This window comes from Peromyscus eremicus, chromosome 8b (genome assembly GCF_949786415.1).
Source record: "Peromyscus eremicus chromosome 8b, PerEre_H2_v1, whole genome shotgun sequence".
Lineage (NCBI taxonomy): Eukaryota > Metazoa > Chordata > Mammalia > Rodentia > Cricetidae > Peromyscus > Peromyscus eremicus.
In genome coordinates, this window is record NC_081424.1 from 47,320,895 (window position 1) to 47,344,959 (window position 24,065).

At 42.6% G+C, this 24,065-nt stretch overlaps 1 protein-coding gene across 1 annotated transcript in view; it reads right to left on the minus strand.

The window, feature by feature from the left end:
* Window positions 1–14,680, minus strand: part of LOC131918384 (retinoic acid early-inducible protein 1-alpha-like) — an 18,508-nt gene extending 3,828 nt beyond the window's left edge. The window contains exons 1-3 of the mRNA XM_059272474.1: window positions 14,600–14,680; window positions 6,242–6,350; window positions 5,493–5,624 (exon numbers count right to left, since the gene is read on the minus strand). Coding sequence (XP_059128457.1) covers window positions 5,493–5,624; window positions 6,242–6,350; window positions 14,600–14,680 — 322 coding nt within the window. The remainder of the gene's footprint in view (window positions 1–5,492; window positions 5,625–6,241; window positions 6,351–14,599) is intronic.
* Between the last annotated feature and the right edge of the window lie 9,385 nt (window positions 14,681–24,065).

Sequence of the window (24,065 nt, forward strand, 5' to 3'; positions counted from 1 at the left end):
GAAAGCAAGCTAAGCATGCCATGTGGAGCAAGCCAGAAAGCAGTGCCCATCTATGGCCTCTGCATCAGCTCCTCCCTCCAGGTTCCTGTCCTGTTTGAGTTCCTGTTCTGTGTTCCTTCAATGATGAACAGTGATGTGGAAGGGAAAGCCAAATAAACCCTTTTCCTTCCCAAGGTGCTTTGGTCATAGTGTCTGGTCACAGCTATAATGACCCTAACTAGGATAATTACATATGTATTTAAAGTTTTTATATATATTTTATTTTGTAGAAAATTACAAATGATATATATATATATATATATATTTAAACTTTTTCACAAGAATGTATGTAAAAGTAACTTAAAAACATTGAGGAGGTAGGGCATGGTGATGCACACCTTAATCCCAGAACCCAAGAGGCAAAAGCAGGCAGATCTCTGTGAGTTTGAGGCCAGCCTGATTTACAAAAAGGTCCAGGAATAGGTGGAAAGGCCCTGTCCCAAAACAAAGAAACAAGAAAACTGTGGTTGTTCCCCTGGGGGCTTGGACTTCAAGGGAGGAATCGCTGCCAAGAAGGCAGAACTAGACTTTTTGACAGCTTTTCCTTGTTGGAAATTCTCTGAGAGGACAGGGTTTGGAGAGACAGGAATAGGGCTTTCTGGATCAGGCAGGGGTGAGCTGGGAATTTCAGTCAAAACCCACTATGAGGGGAAAAAACAACACAAAACAAAACAACAACAACAACAAAAACATTTCCCATAAAATAACTTTTAACATTGAGTTATTTCCACTATGTGGAAAAAACAAAAAGCATTTAAAGAAAAATCAAGCAAGCAAACAAACAAACAAAAGTAGGTTCTGAGGCAGGCATGCTGGCTCATGTTGCAGTGTTGGAGTTCCACTGGTCATTTCCTGGAACTCAGTCTGCTCCACCACACCCTGGCAGTCCTCAAAGCTGCAGGCTGGAGGGCTTTGTGCTGAGGAAAGAGTGTGAGAGCCAGGGTGCAGTTAAGGAACTAGGTAACTGTGGCCAAGGCTATAGGTCCCTTCTCTAAACCCAGCCTCACATGTGAAAGGCACTGTGAACAGATGGTAACTTCCTGTTGACTAGAGTCATGGAAGTTATAGAATTGAGTTTTGTCTGTCATATTCTTCACTTCTTTTCTTAGAGGTTTGTGGTTACATCAGTTTCCAGGAAAGGCTCTTGGAGGCTCAGGTCCTCTCCCTGAGAGAGGCCATGGCACCTGGGCAGAAGCTGAGCAGCCTGGTCTCTGTGGCTCTGGTGTCCACAGGCCCCCCACTCCTTGTGGTCCTTCCCCACACAAACAGGCTGCACTCTCAGAGACCCTAGGCAGCTGAAGCAGGGCAGAAAGTCAAGGGATAAAGTTGGTTCTTTGGGCCTGTGCAGCCACAAAGGAAGTATCAGAGGCTATTTGCGGGGGTTTCTTCACTTCTTCCCAGTCCCTGTCCCAGTCCCCAAGCTTGGCCGGTCTCACCTTGCACTCTCCCCCACTGCTGACCCCCTCCCTCCACTCCATCCTGGCCTACCCCTACTGTCTAGACTCTGCCCAGGTCCTTGCCTTCTTTTTAGCCCCAGCTGTAGGGCACTCACTCACTGTTTCCACGCCCCTTCCCCATTTATATGTCCATTCAACCTCTAACCTCCAAAGCCCTCCTGTCCTCCAACCCATCCTCACCCGTTCTTGACCTTGGGCAGGGTGTAGTACTTCCTCCTGGCCTATTCTTTACCCCTAAGGTTTCCTTTAGTGATACTTGAGATTTTTTATTGCCATTGTACTTAATGCCACTCTATAGTTTACAAATTAACGTGAGTGAAATAGTCAGTTTTAAAGTTCTAATTCTTTAATAACACACCATTAGAGCTAAAAATCCAAGGATCTTTCAGGCCTGGTGGCATACCCCTTTAAGCCTAATGCTGTGGAGGTAGAGGCAGGTGGATCTCTGAGTCCCAGGCTAGCTTGGTCTACATAGTGAGACCCTGCTTCAAAAGAAGTTGTTTTCAACAGTAAATTATGCATTTTATACTTTCCATATTTTATTTTACTTTTTACTGATATTCACTGTGTGTATGAGTGTGTGTGAGTGCTAGTGCACTTGTGCAAAAGTGCCCATGTGGAGTCAGAGGAAACTTGGATGAGTTCATTCTCCTCCATCACAGGTTCTGGATGTGCAGAAGCAGCTTCTCTGCACACAGTGGAGAGCAGCACTGACCCAGAACCTGCATCAGGAGGATGTGGACTCAGTAGCACCAGCTTTCCAGGACCTTCTGGCTTTCACTGCCAGACCAGATTGTCACAGCAGGGGCAGCCAGCCTGTGGGACTGAGCAGCTTCCGGGTTCTCTGTCTCCAATGTGCATGTGGGCATTGCTAGACTACCTAGTGCATGTCAGGGAAACTAGTCTATAATAGCAATAATATTACCAAATACCACCTGTTCTGTTATGAAATAGTCCATTTCTATCATATAAAATCACAAATAATTAATAGACACATTCCTTATTTTGTTCTCGAGAAGGCTGCCTAGTACAGGATTGGTTATAATAAATATCTATTACAAATAATATTATTAGCATAATTTGACTCCCAGCTGAATACCCTTAAGAAAGGTTGGGTATTCCTAGTATGTCTCACACTGACTTTTATACTGATCAGTTATATACACAGGAATAAAAACTTGACACTCCCACTAAGGAGATCTGGTATGGGTACTAGGGATGGGTAAGTTTCCTGTCCTGACTGCTGGGTCCCAAATAACCACTAAGAGGCAGAATATGAATTATAATGCTCAGCCAATAGCTCAGGCTTATTACTAACTAGCTCTTAAATTTTAAGTTAACCCATATTCCTTATTTATGCTCTGCCATGTGGCAGTACCTTTATTAACATGGAATGTTCATGTCCTGCTCCTGCTGCATCTGGCTGGTGACTCCTGACTCTTCCCTGCTTCCCATCATCCTTTGTTTGGTTGCTTATATTTTCTGCCTGACTATTGCCCAATCAGTGCTTTATTAAACCAATTCAAGTGACAAATCTTTATAGTGTACAAGAGGATTATTCCACAGCATTTCCCCTTTTGGTCTAATTAAAATGAAAGGTTTTAACTTGAACATAGTAAGATTATATACAACAAAAACAGTTATCAAGTAAGAATTCAGGTTAAAATATCCAGTCTATTTTTATTTGGGAAAATTAGAGAAAATACTCTATTCTCTATCTTGGTGAGTCCAAAGTTTTGTATCTAATTTATCTTTTATCATAACTAAAGGAAACTATAACTATCTAGTCTTCAATTCCATCAAAGATCTCAAAAATGTGAAATGTTGCCTAATGACAGGGACGTGAAGCTGTCTGGACAGTCACCCAAAGATGCTCTGCAAGGTTGGGGCCTCCAACTCTGGCATTCAGAACTAGCATGTCTGACAAACTTCCTGTGAAACAGGGATTTTTGGACGACTGTCCTATCTTGTCTTGGAAAAGTTTGGCAGTTGCCTGCTTTGCATCTTGCTGGTCCAATTTGGACAGTAATTGTCAGCAATTGAGGCAAGGGCAGTTTCTTTGTCCATATGGCTAACTCTTGTTATAAAGAAAGCAAACTCTATACAGAGTTTCTTCAGTGCCCATTATCTTTTCTGAAGTAGATTGGTACTGCCAGAAGCAGACATGTCTCACTGTTACAAAAAGCCTAAGTTATTAAAATATTTTAAATGCATATTCTGTAGGTCTTTAAAGTGTTTGAAGAGGGCCTATCTATCTTAAATATATCTCTATATGACATTGAAAACATATCTAATATGACTGTAATTTTGCTATTATAGATGATTATTAATCTGTATTTTTTGATTATATTTTTAAATGAGCTACATAAACACTATACCCTAAACAAGAGTATAAATATGCATAGACTATTAACAAAATTAATTTTAAATTTGTATTAATAAACCAAAATCCATACCAAAGTAAACTATATAAGATTAATAGTTGTTTTTTGGATTAAAGTAGATTCAATAATCTACCCTTTTATCCTATCATTTCTATATCTCACCTTTTCAGAACAATATCCCTTAATCTAACTTCCTTTGCTCAGCTGTTTTTCTGACCATTACCAATGTATATACCAGAATATAAGAGGATATTCCACAGCACATAGCCACATTCTTTTCCAGATCTCTACTTCAAGTAGTTCCATGTTAAGGGCAAATCCCACCAGGGAGCACCAAGGAAACAGTACAAGGTGATAAGAAAGACCCAAGTGACCAGCACAGAGTGAAGGATCGTGACACACACTGTGTTGGAAACATCATGATTCATCTGGTTGAGGCCGGTGAGAGGGAGAGTGGCTGCACCAGATGAATTCTCACGACCTTCTCTGGAGCATCTTCAACCTACAGCAAGGGAACAGGTCTACAGAAGGGTCTGAGGACAGCCTGGGTCAGTTCCCCTGGGGGCCCTGTACCAGTCATCTCCACCCCACAGTCATCCTCACTGAGGTCATCCAGTTCCCTCCTCCATCACTCCTGGGCTCTGCATTCCTGGAGCTTCTACTGTCTTCCTCCCTTCTTCCCCATGTCCCAGAGTCAGCCCCAGGCCCTGCTGCAGACCTGAAGTTCAGAATAAAGTGGTAATGGGTGGCTCTGCTTCCTGACTCAGGACCGGATGCTAAGGGCTGGAGGAGCAGGAAGGAGCCCTATCCAGAAAGGGTACTGGGACCTGGTTATCCAGGCTTTGATTGGGGTTCCAGAAACTATTTCCCTTTCATTCTGAAACTCTCAAAATCTGAGAGTGGCATCACAACTGTCGGTGTGACTGTCCCTGCCCCACCTTGTCCATCTGGGCAGCCTAGATGGGAGCCTTAGACTCCAGCAGCAGCTCAGTCCCACCTGCCTCCAGTGGGAACACTGCTCCAGGGGTTCTGGAGGAGATGCAGCTGCTGCTTGATTCATTTCTAGTTTATGTGTGTGAGTGTGAGCCTGCACATGTGTAAGTGCACTGTGTGAATGCCTGTGCTCTTAGAGAAGAAGGGGCTGGATCCTCTGGACCTGGTGCTGTGTGGTTGTAAGCTACCATGTGGGTGCTGGGAATGGAACCCAGGTCTGATGCATGAGCAGCAAATGGTCTTGCCATTGGGCCATCTAGTTATTATATCTTTTTCATCTTTGTATGTGTGATGGAATCTTCTTTCCTCTACAAACTAAGTAGAACCACCACATTTTTTTGTGCCTCTGCTGTCTCCACATCTGCATCATGGGACCCTCCTGATTAGGAACCTGCTGTGTTCCCTCCTCATTTCCCACTGGTCTGTGAAATGATTCCTGTCCTGTCAAGGCTGAGCATGCATGAACTGTTGCTAGCAGGTGACATGAACCAGATCTCCTGCCTCCTTTCTCAATAAGATGCTATTGATGAGGGACAAGAGCAGGACTCCAGGAATTCCCTCTTGCTTCCTCATTCCTTCTATCTATCCCTTACCCCACTCCCAACACTGCCCTCAGTACCTTCATTATCAAGGATTCTCCCCCGAAACCACAGAAGAACAGAGTAGGGGTGGATTATCAGCAGGACAGAGATGTTGGGCTTGATGGCCATGGATGAAGCCTTGTCCACATCTGGAGCAGCAGTTGGTGTGGCTGAAGTGGAAACACAGGCTGAGTCATGACCAGATCTTAAGTCTGGAGAAAAATCACCTTAACAGGTGATTCAGCAACACACAGAATTCCACTCCTGTTGCTAAGCCACAACTGTTTAGGTGGGTCCCAAGCAGGAAGAGAGAGAGAACATGTCCCCTGACATCAAAAGACTCCTGCAGCTATGGTAGGGGAAGCAGGGCAATGATGGGACCACATCTTTCCTGCTGGCAGGAGAGGAGCTGACCTGTGAGGATGGTGTCAGGGAAGAAGAAAGATCCGGTGAGATGAAAAGCAGCAGTGAGTCTAGAATGAGGAAAAAGACCAGGAAATAAAAGGATGCTCAGACTGTGACAGCCTGCGAGAACCACAGTGAGAGAACAATGTAAACACAATTAATGAGATAGGAGAGGGTGAGAAACAAAATGATTAATAGAAAAAAATGGCCATCAACCCAAGAACTCATGGTGATTATATTATTACACACACAGACACACACACACACAGACACACACACACACACACAGACACACACACACACACACAGACACACACACACACACACACACACACACACCTACCTCATCTGCAGAGAGCTTCCTCCTCTTCATCCCAGTTACCTGTAGGCTTCAGCTTTTCTCCACAAGCCAGGACCTGCAGTCCCCCTGTGAGGTCCTTTTTAAGTAAGCAGTTACATTCCTGTTTTTCTCTCATACCTTCTTCATCCAGCTAGATCCAAGATCAACTTCAGTCCATTTTGCAGTCATTGAGTCAACGTGAAACATTTTGTGTCCATTGAGGTCAAAGTCCCAGGATCCATTAAAATATCCATCTACTTCATGACTACAACACATCCTGGCCGGCAGAGTGAGGTGCTCTGTGTCCATTGGAAAGAGATTAGCCTCTGGCCTTTATAAATCCTGTCTGCCTACACACATCCTTTTCCATCCTCTGACCTTGCTCGAGGACTTCAATTTGCAGTAAGGCATGTTAAGGAATGGAATGGCTCAATTGCCTTTAGCCTACTGGCAATGGGTAGGTTAGGACTTCTGTTGGTCTTTTCTGTGTCGCACAGATTGCAAGCCCAGCACCACTTTGAGATCTTTGGCAGCAGTTAACTCTACAGCCTGAGCTGTATCATACAGATTGAGCTTGTATGATAATGAGTATTTAGAGAGAGGTAATGTCTGGGGGGCACTCACCAACCTAAGACAGAGTGCCTGTGTGGCCTGGGCAGGTGTCTCCATGAAGGGTAAGGTGACCTGCTGACATCCCACGCAACCTAAGTCAGAAGCTCAGTTTTTAGTAAAAAGGGGGGACCTGTAGGGCCCTGGTCCCTCATTTTGGGTAGCTGTTGCCTTGCTTGCTGACCTTCTTCCTGAATGCTCACCAGAGGTTCTTTGATTGTGTATCCTGTATTTGGTGTAAACAGCTTAGATGCAAGAATGTAGAACATCAGTAGTGAACTTCTGCCCTCCGGGGTTCCTCCATTGTGCTATAAGCCTGTATTTAAGGTTTCCTCCCTCTTTCAACAAACAGCATTCGGCATTCTGCTGAGGTGAATGACCAACTGTCTCTTGTCTCTGTTTTTTGATCCACAGCCCCTTGCTTGGACATGGTGAATGGGTGGTGGTAGCACGGGCGTTACCGCTATAAATACTGATGATGTCACCAGCGAGTGGCCTCTGGCATCTTGCCCTCCTGATTCTTAGCAGTCCAGTAACTTTCTCACCCCTCCCCTGGGCATGGTAGTGGCAGGTAGAGGGATGATGCACCCTGCCACTTTTGGGAGGGTCCAGGAGCTTCCTGGAGGAGGACTGTTACCTTGTGATTCAATAGCCTGCCCCACAACACCCTTAGAGTAGGGCAACTCACTGGCAGGCAGCATGGACCACAGACAGGTCAGTAGAAAGGAGAAGCACAGAGCCTTGGTGGAAGGATAGTGCTCAGAGGCTGTATTCTTTGCCATATCCTGAGCAACAGGTTTAGTAACAGGAGCAGAGGAGAGAAGCAGTGACTATATAGTGTCACCCTGCAGAAGACCCCTCTCAAAGAATCACAGAAGTGCCAGACACAGGGCTGTAAATTCTCAATGGGGGCTCTGTAAGATGCTGTTGCCAAGGACTGCCCTCTGTGGTCCCTAACTTTGGGAGGCAGAGAAATGATCTGAGTGGTGCAGACGGGCTGTGGGTTTTTTTTTTTTTTTTTTTGTGTGTGTGTGTTTTTTTTTTTTTTGCCTTTTTTTTGTGTGTGTGGTGTGTGGTGTGTGTGTGTGTGTGTGTGTGTGTGTGTGTGTGTGTGTGTGTGTGTGTTTCCCCAGACTCCTGAAGATCTAGTTCCCTTCCAAGAGCTCAACCTCCACTCCACTCTGCTCTCTGGGTTGCTGGTAGCCAAAGCTGACTACCACTATGGCAAAACACCAGAATGGGGCCTGTGTAACCAAAGGCCAGCCATGCCCACAGCAACCAGGAATCACACCAGGAGTTTCTGTCCCGAGTCTTTGCCACACACCTCCTTTAGTTCAGCCATACCACCAAGCTCCCTGGCATCAGCTCCCCTCAACCCCCTAATTCTCCAGCTGGTCCTTCTAGTCTTCCCACTACCTTCCCTGTGCCTACATCTCAATCCTGGATTCATTTTCCCCACCAACTCCCTGCCCCTCAACCCTGTCCTCCCCCCTCACATTAATTATCCTAATTCTTGGCCCAATGGCCTAGCTCTTCCATTCACTTTCCACCCTGGTCATTCTCCCCTCCCCCCACCTCCATCTCTTTCCTTTACCCCCACCCCCTCCATACACACAGAAGACAATTACTAACCATCTTGTCAACAAGGCTGTACTTTTATCCTTAACACTGGGACACTGGAACCTAAGACTTTCAGGAAAGTTCTATATTCACAAAATCATTCCTATTAACAGCAGATTCTAGGGCATGAAGAGATGGCTCAGAGGTTGAGAGCTCTGACTGCTTTCTACAAGACCCACTTTGGAATTCCATCCTCTCTTCTTCATTGTTCCCTGACCTTAGGTGTGGGAATGTTTTGAAGATGTATCCCTTGGTCCTGGGCTCCACAACTCTGCATATTGATTGATTGTGGTTTTCTGTAGTGTTCTCCATCTTTTACAAAGAGAAGTTTCCTTAATGGGGATCAAGAATACATTTACCCCTGTGTTTAAGGACAAATGTTTATTTATAGATTGTTGTTAGAGATCATGCTGGTTTAGTAATTCTGGTTGTAGATTCTCCTCCAATAACCATGACTTCAGCACTGATTAGTTAGCTAGGCTTCCAGTACCAGGCATGAGATTTCTCTTGATGGGTAGGTTGTAAGTTCAATGAGAGAGCTGCTGGTTACCACCAACTTAACCACGTCCTCCTCATTGATGTGCCCCCTTTCTCTCTCTTCCTTCTGTCTTTCCCTATCTTTCTGTTCATCTCTCTATTATTTCCGCCCAGATGCAGGGCCTGGGTGGTGAATGAACCTCCACTTGCTGCCTCTGCCACCATGTCTGCATGGTGTGTCTCGCCCTCTGTCTTCTGCTGCATCTGCCCAGCATGCCAGCATGTTTTCCCTCACGTGTGGGATGCCCTGGCCAAACGGAGTCTCCTGCATGCAGTATCATAACAAAGCCCACATGAAATTCTTTAAATTAAATTAAATGTTTTCTCTTACAAGAGTTACCATGCTCATGGTGTCTGTTCATAGCAATAGAGTGGTGACTAAGATGCCCTTCAAGGTGATTTTCTATTCCCTGAAGCCAAGACTCTCCTGCCCTACAACCCTGAGAGCTCTTCTTTGTTTACATACCTCCTGACTGGAGCAGTTCCTAAACAGCTCTTCAGGATGGGGTTGGATTCTTTCTTATAAATCCTTTCTTTAAAAAATAAAAAGTCATGTTTACTTGTGTATGTGTGTGTGTGTGTGTGTGTGTGTGTGTGTTTACTTAGATGTGTATCTATTTATCCAGTATAGGATTTACATGCCCCCATGTGTGCTTGTGACATGCATGTGGAAGTAGAGGACAATGTTGGCATCTCCCTCCATTTCTCTCCACCTTATCGTGAAGACATGATCTCTCAGTGAACCTGGTCCTTACCATTTCTGCTAGACTTGCTGACCAGTGAGACCCCAAATTCTACCTATCTCTGCCCAACTGTGCTGGGGTTACATACCCACACTACCATGATTGACTTTTACATGGTGCTAGAGAGCTCAACTCACATCCTCATGTTTGGACAAGCACTTTACCCCCTGAGTTATTGGCCCAGCGCTCTTTGTGATTCTGCCTTGCATTCTCCTGGATCCTGATGCAAAGCCCCTTTTTATACACTTGTTGGCTATCCATGTGTTATTTTGGAGAAATGCCTGGCCTATTAATATCCATTGTCCATTTAAAGAAACCAGTTTATTTTATTGGTGTTAAAGTGCATATTTTACTAGAGACCAATGTTGGTAACACAGCATTGGATGGTAATCAACTATTAGTTTCTGTTGCTACGATACAACACCTGATCTTCCATCCATGGCCCTGTTGCTCTGGCAAATGTCATGGTTGGAAGTATGTGATGGAACATGGTGACTGGATAGTAAAGAGAGAGGAGCAGTGGGGTCCCAGTTTATCCTCAAGTGCACACCCCAGTGGTATAATTTCCTTACACTCAGCCCTACCCCTCGCTGGTTCTCAAAACTCCCTAAAGCACCATTACCAGGGGATAAACTCTTCTGCACCTGGGCCTTTGAGAAACACTTCAGTTTCAAAGTACAAGGTAGGCTCTGGAAATGTCTTTGGAATACCTAGTCACCATTTGTTCGTTTGTTTGTTTATTGAGACAGCATTTCACCATGTAATCCTCGCTTGCCGAGAACTCACTGTATAGACCAGGCTAGCCTCAAACTCACAGAGATCTTCCTTCCTCTGCCTCATGAGTGCTGAGATTAAAGGTATAAAACACCAGGCCTGGCCTTCTATTGATATTTACTCCCTTTTGCCTCCCTCTGTCTAATTTGATGTTTTTACTTTTGCTATTGTTATCCGCATATTTTGTTTTAAGATTCAAATGTCATTACAAAGATAAATATCAAAATGTTTCCTTTATAGTTTCACAATGTCATATTTTACACTTAAATCTCCAGTCCGTTTTGAGGACGCTTTTGTATGATGTGTACTGTAAGTTTCAGGTTTAGTCTGTTTCCCAGTTTTCCCAGCAGTATTTATTGAAATGAATTTTCCTTCCCACATTACTTACTCTTGGCATCTTTGTTAAAGATTTGTGTGAGGCTTGCTTCTGGGCTCCCTGCTCTGCTCCATCAGTGGTCAGTGTTTGTTTTCTGTCATGCTGTCTTGATTACTGTAGGTTTGGGTGTAGTTTGAAATCTAGAAATGTGGTATGTGCTGCTGTGTTCAGTCTCAGAATACTCTGAATGCAGCTGGAGAGATGGCTCAGCCATTAAGAACTCTTGTTCTGGCAGAGCACCAGAGTTCAGTTCCCAGCACCCACATGGTGACTCTCAACCGTCCACAACACTGTGGTGCGCAGACATACATATACACAAAACAATCATGTACATACAAGAGAATACATAAATCTGAAAATTCAGAATTATATTGAGTATTTGGGCCTCCAAATACTTTATTCTGTATGAACTTGCCCACCTCCCAATTCTATAGAGAACACCCAGGATTTCAATAGAGATCACAGAGAGTCTGTAGGTCACTTTGATTAGTGTGAACATTGTAATGATATTTCTTCCAATCAGTGAACACAGGGTGTGCCCCCAGTTAATAGAGTCTTCTTTAGATTTTTTTTTGTCTGCAGTTTTCTATCCTCAGATCTTTTAGCTCATTAGCTGAGTTTATTTGTAAATTAATTCTTTTTGATGCTACAGACAATGAAGAAGTTCTCTTAATATAATTGTCAGATCATATGTTGTTTGTGTATGTGAACACAACTGATCCTCCCCCTTTTTTTCCCAAAATAGAGTTTCTCTGTGTACCAGCCCTGTCTGTCCAAGAACTTCCGTTGTAGACCAGGCTGGCCTGGAACACCAGAGATCCACCTGCCTTTGCCTTTGAGTGCTGAGACAAAAGGCGTACTCCACCATGCCCGGCTATGTTTGCTGATTTTTTTAACCCTACACATTTTTACTCGGTGTATTACTCTTAACCTTCCTTTGATAGACTCTTCAGGGTTTTCTAAATATACTATTGTCATATGCAAGTAGAGACTCCTCAACCTCTGCATTTCCAGTCTAGATGCATTTTATTTGTTTTTCTTGCCCAGTTTCTCTAGCTAGGACTTCTAGTGCTATACCGAGTACAAGTTGTAAAAGCGGGCACCTTCCTGAGTTCAACTTCTCACTGTCAACTGTGTTGTTAGCTGTGTTGTGGTGTAAGTCTCCGTGTGTGTGTGTGTGTGTGTGTGTGTGTGTGTGTGTGTAAGAACATTCTTCCTATACCTACTTTATTGACAGATTTTATCAGAAAATGTGTTGAGATTTTTTTGTTTACATTTTTTTTCAACATAATTTTTTATTGATTCTTTGGGAATTTCATATCATGCACCAATTCTCCTCATTTCTCAGTCCCTTCACATCTGCCTTCCACCCTTGTAGCATCCCACCCAAAGAAAATTTGAAAAGAAATAAAAATAAAATAAAAATACTAAATAAAAAAACTAACAAAACAACAAAAAAACAAAACAAAACAAACAAACTTCTACTTCCCTCCTCTGTCTTTCCTGCCTCCCCCTCACTTCTTCATCTGTCTTAGTGACATTGGGAGTAAACTCCTTTGTCCAAACAGCTTTATTTGCAAATGTTCATTGAATAATCAGCTGCTGGTCAGGTTCAAGGCCTCTGGATCTGGTACACCATCAGTACTGGACTTTCACCTAAACTCCTGTCAGATATCCTGCTGTTACCCTGAGTCATGGAGATCCTGTGGCCATGGTTCATCAGGACTAGTCCCTTCATACCCTCTCTCAGGTCATAGATGGGGTAGATGTTGGGGTGGACCAACTCAAAGTCCTGTGTGTGTGTGCCTGGGTGGGAGCTGAGTTGGTCAGTCTGTGCCACTGAGACCACCCCCTTCAGGCAAAGGTGGAGCCAGCTGTCCCAAGCACCTTTTGAGGGGTGGGGCTAGCTTTTGCAAGTGTAGTGGCCTCCTCTACTATGAGAGTCAGGCCAGTTCTCCAGAGCCAGGTCATTGGGACCAGCTCTCCCAGGGCCATGGAGAGACAGGGCCTGCTCAGCTTTGGCCCTCAGACTTCAACACACATGGTTAGTGTGGGCTCCTATGTTAACACTGGCAATGGACATCAACAGAGACCTCAAGTGCAAGAGGTTCATGAACCCAGATGTGGCCCTCAGCAGCTTGGGTCTGGATATCACCATGGCCCCAAGTTGCAACGCAGGCCACTCAGATCTTTATGGGTCCAGCAACAGAGTGGTCCCCAGACTCCAAAATGGCCCCAGCCCCAGGCAGAGGCCCAGACCACAGGCATCACATGGACTTTAATGGTAATAGGAGACATGGACATTAGCAGAGATTCTTGCTGCAGTCAGACCATGGATGCAGACACGGCCCTTGGCTGCAGCTTGGACACAGATATCAGCATGGCCTGGAGTGGCAGGCAACACAGGCCACTCAGATTGGTATGGCCCGGTAGTGGCATGACCTTTAGAAAACAACATAGCCCCAGGTGGTAGGTCAGACCCCAAATATCTGTAGGACCTTTGGTAGTAATAGTTTCACAGACATCCACAGAGAACACAACTCAGTAGGAGCATGGACCCTGACATGACCCTTGACAGCAGCCTGGTCCTAAATGTCACAATGGCCCCAGGTGTCAAGCAGGCCACCCACATTGGCTCACTCATTACCACTTAGCCTCTTCAGATTTGCCTCTTTCCACAGTACATGAACCATTCTGCCTTTCTCTCTCTCTCGCTACCATTTCCCCACCATATATTGACTTACTATTATGGCACAGAATCACCTGGAGTCACATGGTGCCAGGCAGGCCTGTGGTTGTCTTCTACCTACCCAGGGCAAGCAGCATCTGGTGGGCCTATGGGTTTCCTCTACCCGCCTGGGTCTGGTGGTACCAGGAAGTCCCTTGGCTGTTGTCTTCTACCCACCCAGGCCAAGTGGCTGTATGTAGAGTTTTCACGCCCTTCTCTGCATTTGTTGGGGGATCATGAAATCTTTCCCCTCATTCTCTTCATTTGGTGCACTGCAATTACTGACTTGAGTATCATTGAATACTCCTTGTCCATCAATGTCAGAGTAGGGACAGGGAGCTCCAGGGGTAAAGGAACAAGTCTCCTCATTGAGTTGTTTTCTACTTTGCTGATTTTCTTCTAGTGTGCCTATGTTTTCTATTTTTGCAGATTCTTATCCTATTTTTCTTATTTTCTGTCTTCTGATTTCCAGAGGTTACTTTGCTCGGCATTTATTTTTCGGGTATAAATTAAGATTGTTGACTTTCCAGAATATTCCAACAGAATAGCCTTACTTGCTATTCATGTAAGCATTTATGATTTTACATTTCTCCTTAACTGTCTGTTCACCTGTGTATGGTAGAATCTTTCCAAGAAAGTTATTTTTAATGTCTGTCTCTAATAAATAACATTACACACAAGAAAATAACAACTTCAGACCTTGGATTTAGCTCAGCAGAAGAGTGCATAGTTTTTACTACTTTATGTGTATGAGTGCTTTGTCTAAGTGCATGTATGTGGGCACCATGTACATGCTAGTTGCCTATGGAGGTCAAAAGAGAGTGTCAGAGCCCCTGGAACTGGAGCCACAGGTGATTGTGAGCACCATGTGGTTGTTTGTTATTGAAATTGGATCCTCTGAAAGTTGCCCTTCATCACTGAGCCATCTACCCAGCCTACCCATAGTTTGTTTATTGTTTACACAACAAATCTCAATATATGGTGATTACTCAGGTCATCTAGGAGAATCTTACCTGGGTCAGCTCACAGCACTTTTTGTTTTCAAATTCTTGCAGACACAAGAGATGAATGCACAGCCTCTGACGCCCATTCATCTTCGAGATTTAGGTTGAACTCCTTGCTAATTTGAAAATTACATCAATGTAGCTATTCCCATGAGTGAGAGGTCTGATTTTCAGTGCCTGACTCAATACATGGTATAGAGAAATGTTTATAATTTATTTTCTGAGCATGTGGAAAGAGCATGTCACACAGATCATTGATCTAGAGGGGGTGCTGCTCCATCAGGAGTGTCCAACGTGTGTGTCTGTCTGCTCTATACTGAAAATAAATAAATAAATGAATAAATGAATGAATGAATAAATAAATAAATAAGTAAATAAATACATAATTCCTGTGGCAGATGGACAGACAGGCAGACAGTCAGGAGTGTACTGAAACTGACAAGATGAAGTCATCTTTCCTATTTTGAGTCATGAGAAGAAAGCCTGTCAATATTGTCTGAAATCTGACTCCTTTCTAGGATCTGTCATTTGAAGACTTTCAGAACACCTCACATGTTTCTAGGAGTTGTGCTGTCTAGCAATGCTCCTTGGCCTCTGATTGAGACATTCACATTGTAACGAGGAGGAACATGTAAAGAGAATGGGCCTCATCCTTTCCAGTAGCCCAACATTTCAATCAATGTTCATCAATCACGGCTCAAGCTCCCAAAACTGACTTCTCAGTTTCTGCATGGGGATCACTACTGCATCAGTCCACCACTGGAGAATTCTGCTTGTTTGATAGTCTTTGGCATATGTGCACAACTGTCTTTTCATGTTGACCTTGATCTGAGTGTCATAATATTTGCAGTTGCTTCTCTATCAGAAATTTCAGTTTGATGAGGTGAGAAAATGATTTTTTTAATCTTTCCCTACAACAGAATGTTCATGCTCTGCTGAAACTCTAAAATGGTAAAATATATTACAGTTGTAATATATTATTATATGTAATAATATATTGTATACTTATATAAATATATTATATAATAATATATAATTATATCAAGTGGTATAATATTTTATAGTTGCTTCTCTATAAGAAATTTCAATTTGTTGAGCTGATATTATGATCTTTCCATCTTCCTCTACATCATAGTGTTCATACAATTGTTTCCTGACACTCTCAATATCAAATCATTCATTTCAAACACATTTGTCTCTGGGTTGTAGTCTCTATGTTTTCTTTAACTTTACCTTTTCCACATTTGTATCGACTGCATAAACACGACTTTCAGATTTAGAAAATGCTCTCTGAGTTTCTACCAATGCGTCTCTGTGGTTACATTATTGTCACCCTAACCTAGAAGGCTCCTGTCACTTTGCTCCTCTGCTTGTTGACACATAGGAAGGGGTGAGTTCTCGTGACATATCAGGGGAGTTTTAGCCAGAATATCAGGCTCCAGAGAATGTTCAACCTGAGAGCTTTCCACCATTGCAGACATTTCCTGCTCATCCATTTATTGGAAGCCTGGGTTACCAGAGCTGATCCAAGATACTTGCTAAGATGGTCTACCCAGGTGCTATAGGATTAAGATTTTCACTGTGTTTTTAAAATCTGGTATTTATTTTTCTCATGTTAAAATATTTTCTAGTTTTTCTATCAAATTTTTATTTATCACATTGCTATATAGAAGCATGCTCTTCCACACTGAAATGTTTGAGGACTTCCCACTTATCTTCCCGTTATTGGCTTCATATTTCATTGCTGTTATGGTCAGATAAAATGATTTGTATGATGTTTACCCCTTATAATTTTTTAAAATTTATTTGATGGCTCAAAAATGACCCTTCTTGCTGGGCATGGTGATACATACCTTTAAACCTAGAATTTGTGAGGCAGAGACAGGTGGATCTCTGTGAGTTCAAGGCAACAACCTGATGTATCTTGATGTCCCGGTGAGTGAATGCAAGCCCAGAGGAAAAAAAAACCCATCAATATCGCAATTTCATGCCATTCTTGGTCTTATAGTAAATGGCATAAATTTCCAAAACACCATCTGAGGGATTTTTTTCTTGCTTTGAAGAAGCTATAGTCACTGTCATGGTCATAGTCATGGCTCCTTTCTTCAGATCCTGCAGGAGCCAGGGGTGATTTGAGCAGCAAGAAAGAAAAAAAAAAAAAAGCCAACTTTAAATTTAGCTCTGCTGACTCAAAGAGAAACTGCTGCTGTTCACTCAGTCAGAGTTCCAGTTTTGCTCCCTGGGGAAAAAACCCAGCCAGACCACTCCCCACCTCCAACACCTCACATCTCTAGCCTTTACCATGCCAAGCCTCAGTTTCTCTAAACCTGTGGGAGGTCACTCTCCTGGTTCCATTTGGCTCTAGTCTCCATTCACTGTGACCCTGGTCCTCCTTCATTCCACATGGCATGGTCCCTTCCCTGCACTCCCCCTGAGGGCTGAAGCAGGAGACAGGTATAAAGAATCCTGAAAGGCAAAGAGGAGGATGCCCGCTGCATGTGGTGCTGTGCTGCACCCACTAGCAACAGAAAGGAGAGATGAGGCAGGTTGTGTGGAGTCCCCCCCCACATTCCTCCTCTTCACCCTGCCTCCCAGCTTCAGTTTGTTAGGCTCTTATTACTTAAAAAGTGCAGTCTACACAGAGTCAGGTTATTTCTGATCATGGTAGAGTGTTCTACAATGGCTGCATGTCAAAGAACTGTCTGTTCTTCAAGACAGGTGTGACTGTCCTTCTGTCACTTCCACAGTCCACACTTGGAGGCTGATGTGGGTGAGGATAGTAGGGATAATAGTCAAGATTTTGTTCCTTGCTCCCTGGTCCTCTAGGTCCCAGGTAGAACATGGAACAACAGGGCACCTCTAAAAGCACCTATGGTTCTGATAAGCCATCTGTCCTCTTGATCAGAGAGATCATGGAGATGACAGAGGTTGGACCTGAACCAGCATGCATTCTGTAAAAAGGAGGATGAGTCATAGAAGGAAATGTCTTCAGTGCCTGCAAGGAAGACACACTACAGGAATGCCCTAACCCATTCAAGCAGAGAACACTCTGAAGTGAGGAAAATTAATGGAGGCCATGGTGTTCTCCTAAGTCTCCCTAAATAACCCTAAGATAGCTCAACTGATCATATCACAAAGGGTTAGCTTGTGGCACCTACATGATCTTAAACACATGACTGGTGTATTAGTCAGGGTTCTCTAGAGTAACAGAACTTATAGAATAAATCTCTGCATATATACAGAAAGGGGATTTATTAGAATGACCTACAGGCTGTGGTTCAGATAATCCAACTATGGCTGCCTATTTAAGGAAAGTTCAAGAATGCAGTAATTGTTCAATCCATGAGGCTGGATATCTCAGCTGATCTTCAGTATGTGCCAGATCCTGAAGAAGTGTGCTCTAATGCCAGTGAAGGAATGGACTTGCTAGCAAGGGAGGTAGGAAGCAGGCAGAGAGAGAGCCTCCTTCTTCCATTTCATTTTATACAGGCTGCCACCAGAAGGTGTGGCCCTGATTAGAGATGGGTCTTCCCACCTCATAGAAAGTATGGCTCGGATTAGATGTTCATTTCCTCCCTTAAACATCTAGATTAGATGTGGATCTTCCCACTTCAAATGATGCAGTTAACCAAGGAATCCCTCCTAGGCATCACTGTTACCTAATCATGCTAACTAAGGCTGAGGAATTATCTGTGATTAACAAGGGATCAACACCTGTGAGGGACAATAGGAAAGTATTTCTCCAGAGCCAGCGCATAGAAATCCGAATCAGTGGAGCCAGGTGGCATCTTGACCTGGCAGGTGAGCTGGGCAATGTGTAAGCTTCATTCGTGTGTTACTCGTTTTGAGGGAAGAACAATGAAAGATTGACAGCCTGAACTAAGTGTTGAATTCCAGTTCAGACAGGGCTCTATTGTGAAACGCTGTCTCAAAACAAACAAAAACAAAAAAAAACCACGAAAAATTAAAAAAAAATCAACCAAGTACCATTTCTCCAAATCCAAATCGTTCAGGATATTTATTTTGTAGTAATCACCCTAACACATATGAAGGATCATTCTCACTGTGATCTTGAGTTACATTTTCAGTGCTAAATGATGTCGAATGTTTCCAAAGGCTTATTGGTCATTTGCATACCATCTTAAGGTAAATGTCCTTCCAAGTCCTTTTTCTTATGTTTTAGTTGTATTGTTTGCTTAATTTGTTAACTTGGGGTCTCAAGAGATAAAGGCATTACATAAAGGCAAAAGGATATGTTCATCAGCAACATATCACAGTCATAAGTATCTATTCATTTAATATCAGAACTTCTAAATGAAGCAAATGTTTATAGCTAAAGTGAGAAATCCACAGCACCATGGGAATTGAGGAGAGTTTAATTCTTTGCTTTTATTATTTTTATTTAGTTAGTTTTGTTTTTAGATACAGTTCAAGGCTGGCCTTGAACTCACAGACATCTACATGCCCCTGCCTCCCTATTGTGGCAATTATAGGTATGTTCCCCATACCTGGATCAATTCTTCACTTTCAATAATGGAAAGAACAAACAGACATTAGTAAGGAACAGGGCTTGGACCTCTACTATAGACAATTCATACCCCAAACCATGCATAGAACAGTACAACCTATATTATTTTTCAAGTGTACATAGACTATTTCCTAGGATAGACCTTGCTAAACTATGCAACGCTTAAATAAAGTTAACATTAATACAATATAAATTATCAATGAATAGTGAAAAGGGACTAAACCAGAAATTAATTGTAGCTAGAGTTTTCCTGCCTGGCCCACAGTCAGGACAAATCTCTCTCACCTGCCAGTCCCACAGCTGCTCAAACCTGACCAAGTAAACACAGAGACTTATATTGGTTACAAACTGTATGGCCGTGGCAGGCTTCTTGCTAACTGTTCTTACAGCTTAAATTAATCCATTTGCATTAATCTATACCTTGCCACATGGCTCGTGGCTTACCAGCATCTTCACATGCTGTTTCTCATCGTGGCGGCTGGCAGTGTCTCTCTGACTCAGCCTTCCACTTCCCAGCTTTGTTCTCCTCCTTGTCCCGCCTACACTTTCTGCCTAGCCAATGACCAACAAGTGTTTTATTTATTGACTAATCAGCAACACATTTGCCATACAGAACATCCTACAGCACTTCCCCCCCCCTTTTTCTTTTCAAAAAGGAAGGTTTTAACAAAGTAAAATTACATATAATTTGGGAATTTGGGCGTAGCTTCTCTTACTACTTCCTGCTGGAGGGGGGGGCGCTGTATCTTATGGGGACACAAAGAAAATTTTAGGATTATGGTATAGTCCATGAGGCTGTATTGTCTGAGCCAGTTGCCTTCAAATCGTTCTGGATGTTGGATCATCTGGGGCCATGGTGTCATCGGAGACCTTTCAGGGGGTCTTGGCTGGTCAAACCTGATGTATCTTAATCTGGAACAAATCCATAGCCTCTGGCTTTCTGTGGAAACAAAACCAGAGTCTCCTTTCCAAAGCAACATATCTTTATATCCAAATTTTAAAGTCAAAGTATCTTTAAAATATACATATTGGTTTAACTCAACACCTTTTACGATCAAATGTTTTTCTGCAGTTAAAAATCCCAAAGACAACACAATCCAGATTCTCTGTGTAATATTCATCTTTATGTGGCTTATTTTTTATATTAATTTTACTGTCTCTTTAAAGACTTTATTTTTAAAAACTATGTATTTGTTTCTATAACTGTATATATCACCTTTTTTGTCTCTTTTAAGCCTACATATATTTTACACACATTGTAAACTATTACAAATGAATCTGTCTTATTGTGAATCTATTGCTTTAAACTGCAGCAGCTGTGGCTGCTGGCTCTGCCCACCTCAGCTTCCCAACATGGCGGTGGTAAGTTTTCCACCAGCTCTGGGAGCTATCGTGGGTCTACGCTTTTATCCAAGCAGCGTGCAGCCCAGAAACCTCTTTTTTTGTTTTGTTTTGTTTTGTTTTGTTTTGTTTTGTTTTGTACTAGCAAAATCTAAATCCACCATGCAGCTTAATGTGCCACTTGCAGAGACCTCACTCCCACCATACGGCAGGTAGAGCGCATACGCTAGGAACCTGTCAATAGCTCAAACCAGCATCTGCTGCTCGTTTGAAAGAGACAATTAGGAAGCTGTTTTTAGCTCCGTTTTAGAATCTTTTTTTTCTCAGTTTTTAGGTGGAAACTCTTGCCACCACATCAGACGCCAGTGTCTCTGACTCAGCCTTCCACTTCCCAGCTTTATTCCCCTCCTTGTCCCGCCTACACTTCCTGCCTAGCCAATGGCCAACCAGTGTTTTATTGATTGACTAATCAGCAACACATTTGCCATACAGAACATCCCACAGCAATTAATAAACAGAAAGAAAATAGAGAAAGCCACAAGAATATCAAAATTAAATATCACATTAAAAAAACGTCATTTCTGCCACTCAGCAGCTTTATTGGAATAGGTTGGTTTGTCTCAAAATGACGAGCCCATCCAAGAACCTATAGGAACTGGTACTGGCTGGCACTGGTGAGGAGAAGGGGCTATGGCTTAGAGGAAGAGCATTTGAATAGCACTCATGGGGATCTGGAAGGAGAATAAAAGAAAGCCCTTTCTTTCTCAAGCAGTAGATGTGATAAATGTCGTTCTATGAGTCTATAATGAAAATGTGTAAGTATTTTTATCTTTTCTATTTTTATTATTTAAAACCATTATTCCATCTATCTGTCTGTCTATCTATCTGTCTATGTATCTATCTATCTATCTATTTTTATTTATGTATTTTTGAATATTTATTATTCTTTGTACAGCCCTGGCTGTCCTGGAGCTCACTCTGTAGATCAAGCTGGCCTCAAACTAAGAGACCCACCTGCCTCTACCTCCTTAGTGATGGGACTAGAGATGTTCACCATCATCACTTGGCTGAAAACTATTTTCAAATTACATATATTTTGCCCATATTCTTCCTTTCCCCTAAGTTTGTCCAGACCCTCCCACTCTCCCTACCCACCTGTGGTGATATTGTGTTCCCCAAAATATTGTGTACCTTAATAAACTTATCTGGGGTCAGAGAACAGAACAGCCACTAGATATAGAGGCCAGAAAATGGTGGCACACACACACCTTTAATCCTATCACTTGGGAGGCAGAGATCCATCCGGATCTCTGTGTGTTCAATGCCACACTGGAAACAGCCAGGCATGGTTACTCACGCCTTTAATCCCAGGAAGTGAGGGCAGAAAGCAGAAAGGTATACAAGGCATGAAAACCAGGAACTTAGTTGGTTAAGCTTTTAGGCTTTTGAGCAGCACAGTTCAGCTGAGAGGCATCCAGTCTGAGGAAACAGGATCAGCTGAAGAACTGGCAAGGTGAGGTAGCTGTGGCTTGTTTTGCTTCTCTGATCTTCCAGCATTCACCCCAATACCTGGCTCCAGGTTTGTTTGTTTTTTTTTATTAATAAGACTTTAAGATTCATGCTACACCCACCCAACTTTAAGTTCTTTCTCAAAAAATAATCTAAAATGTCAATACAACTACAAATGTCCAAAAACCTAGGAAACAAAATACAACATCACCCAAAAGGAAGATACAAAGACAAAAAACAAACAAACAAAACACCCAACTGTAACCAAATAAAAGCACTGGTACACAAAAACTGTGGTATCCATTATTTGTTGGTCAACTACTTCTGAACAGGTGATGTGCCCTGGAGTGCTTGTTATAGCCAGGGTAATTTCCATTAGAAAAACTAATTATCCCTCTCCCAACAGGTATACAAGACAGTTCCATTGTTAACTTATACACTAGTGGCTAGGTTTACGTTCACTCACTCATTCATTCATTCATTCATTTTTAAAAACATTAACAACATAAAACAAAAACTATCACATTGAAGTGAGACAATACAGACAAACAGAAGGAAAAGACCCCGACAGAGGGCTCAAGAGTCAGAGATAAACTTGTTTACAATGGTCAGGAATCCCCCCCAAAAAAACTAAACTGAAAGCCGTGATATAAGCACAGGGGACCTGGTGCAGTCCAGTGCAGACCTGTGCATGCTGCTTCAGTCCTGTGAGTTCCTGTGAGCTTTGCTCATGCTGATGTAGAGAGCCTTGCTTTGTTGGAGTCCTCTATCCCATCCCCCCATCTCCCCATCCCCCCATTTCCCCACTCACCCCTCCACACCCTGGCTCTTACACTGTTAGACTCTTTCTGCCTCCCCTTTCCACAGGGTTCCTTGAGCTCTGAGGAGGGATTTGTTGAAGATATCCCATTTAGTGCTCAGGGATCCAAGGTCTCTCACTCTCTGCATAATGTCTGGCTGTGGTCTCTGTATGTAAACAAGGCATTTTAAACACAGTACTTTTATTCTTTGTGATTGTCATGCCTACATACATGTATTTTGATCATATTTATGGCCAACACTTTCCCCTCACTTCTTCTAGATCCATTCCCAACTTTGTGTCTTTGTAAAAAAATTTATTTTAGTGGATAGACATATGGCTCAGCGGTTAAGATCACTGGCTGCTCTTCCAAAGGACCTGGGTTCAATTCTCAGCACCTACAGCTCACAACTGTCTGTAACTCCAGTTCTAGTGGATCAGATGCGTCTTCTGCCTTCTACCAGCAATGCATGTCCATGGTGCACATGCCTATGTCCAGGCAAACCACCCATTATAAAACCACATATTATAAAAGTCAACATTAAAGATGAATACATATAAAATAACAATAAATCTTTAAACTGAAGGAAGAAAAACATTAGTATAAACACTGAATCAGATATTCTCTTGTCATTATGGTTCCTGAGACTTAGGGGCAAGGAATATGATATAGATGTCCCATCTGTGGAATAATTGTTGTAAACCTGTGATATAGTCCAACTGTATCTTTTGATTGGAGGCAGTACTTTCAGCTAGGAGATAGTCTTCTGACAGAGGGTAAGACACCTAAATTTTGTTGAGTGTCCATAATCTAACTGTGTCTCATCATCAGAGAAGGTGATAGTGGCTTTCAGTTCATGCAAAAGGTCTTGTCCCAATCAGTTCTCTGTAGTTAAACACCTTTGAGCTACCTCCAGGAACTTGGACTTATTTATACTTTTAATTTTTTAACTTTTATACTTTTTTCTATAATCTGGGGCCAACTGGGAGACAAAGGAAATAATTTTAGCAGTTGTCTTTAATCTTTCTAAAATTACATATTGAAAATTGTTTAAATTCTCCTTGGTCAGTGTTGGAAAGAAGGGAACATCCATTTTGATCAAGCTGTGTTGTCTGGCAGGGATCCCCCGATCCACCTTTGGTGGTTTGTTTTTTCTCTTTTCCTCTTTCTTTCTTTCTTTCTTTCTTTCTTTCTTTCTTTCTTTCTTTCTTTCTTTCTCTCTCTCTCTCTTTCTTCTTTCTTTCTTTCTTTCTTTTTTTCTTTCTTTCTTTCTGTCTTTCTCGTTCTTTCTTTCTTT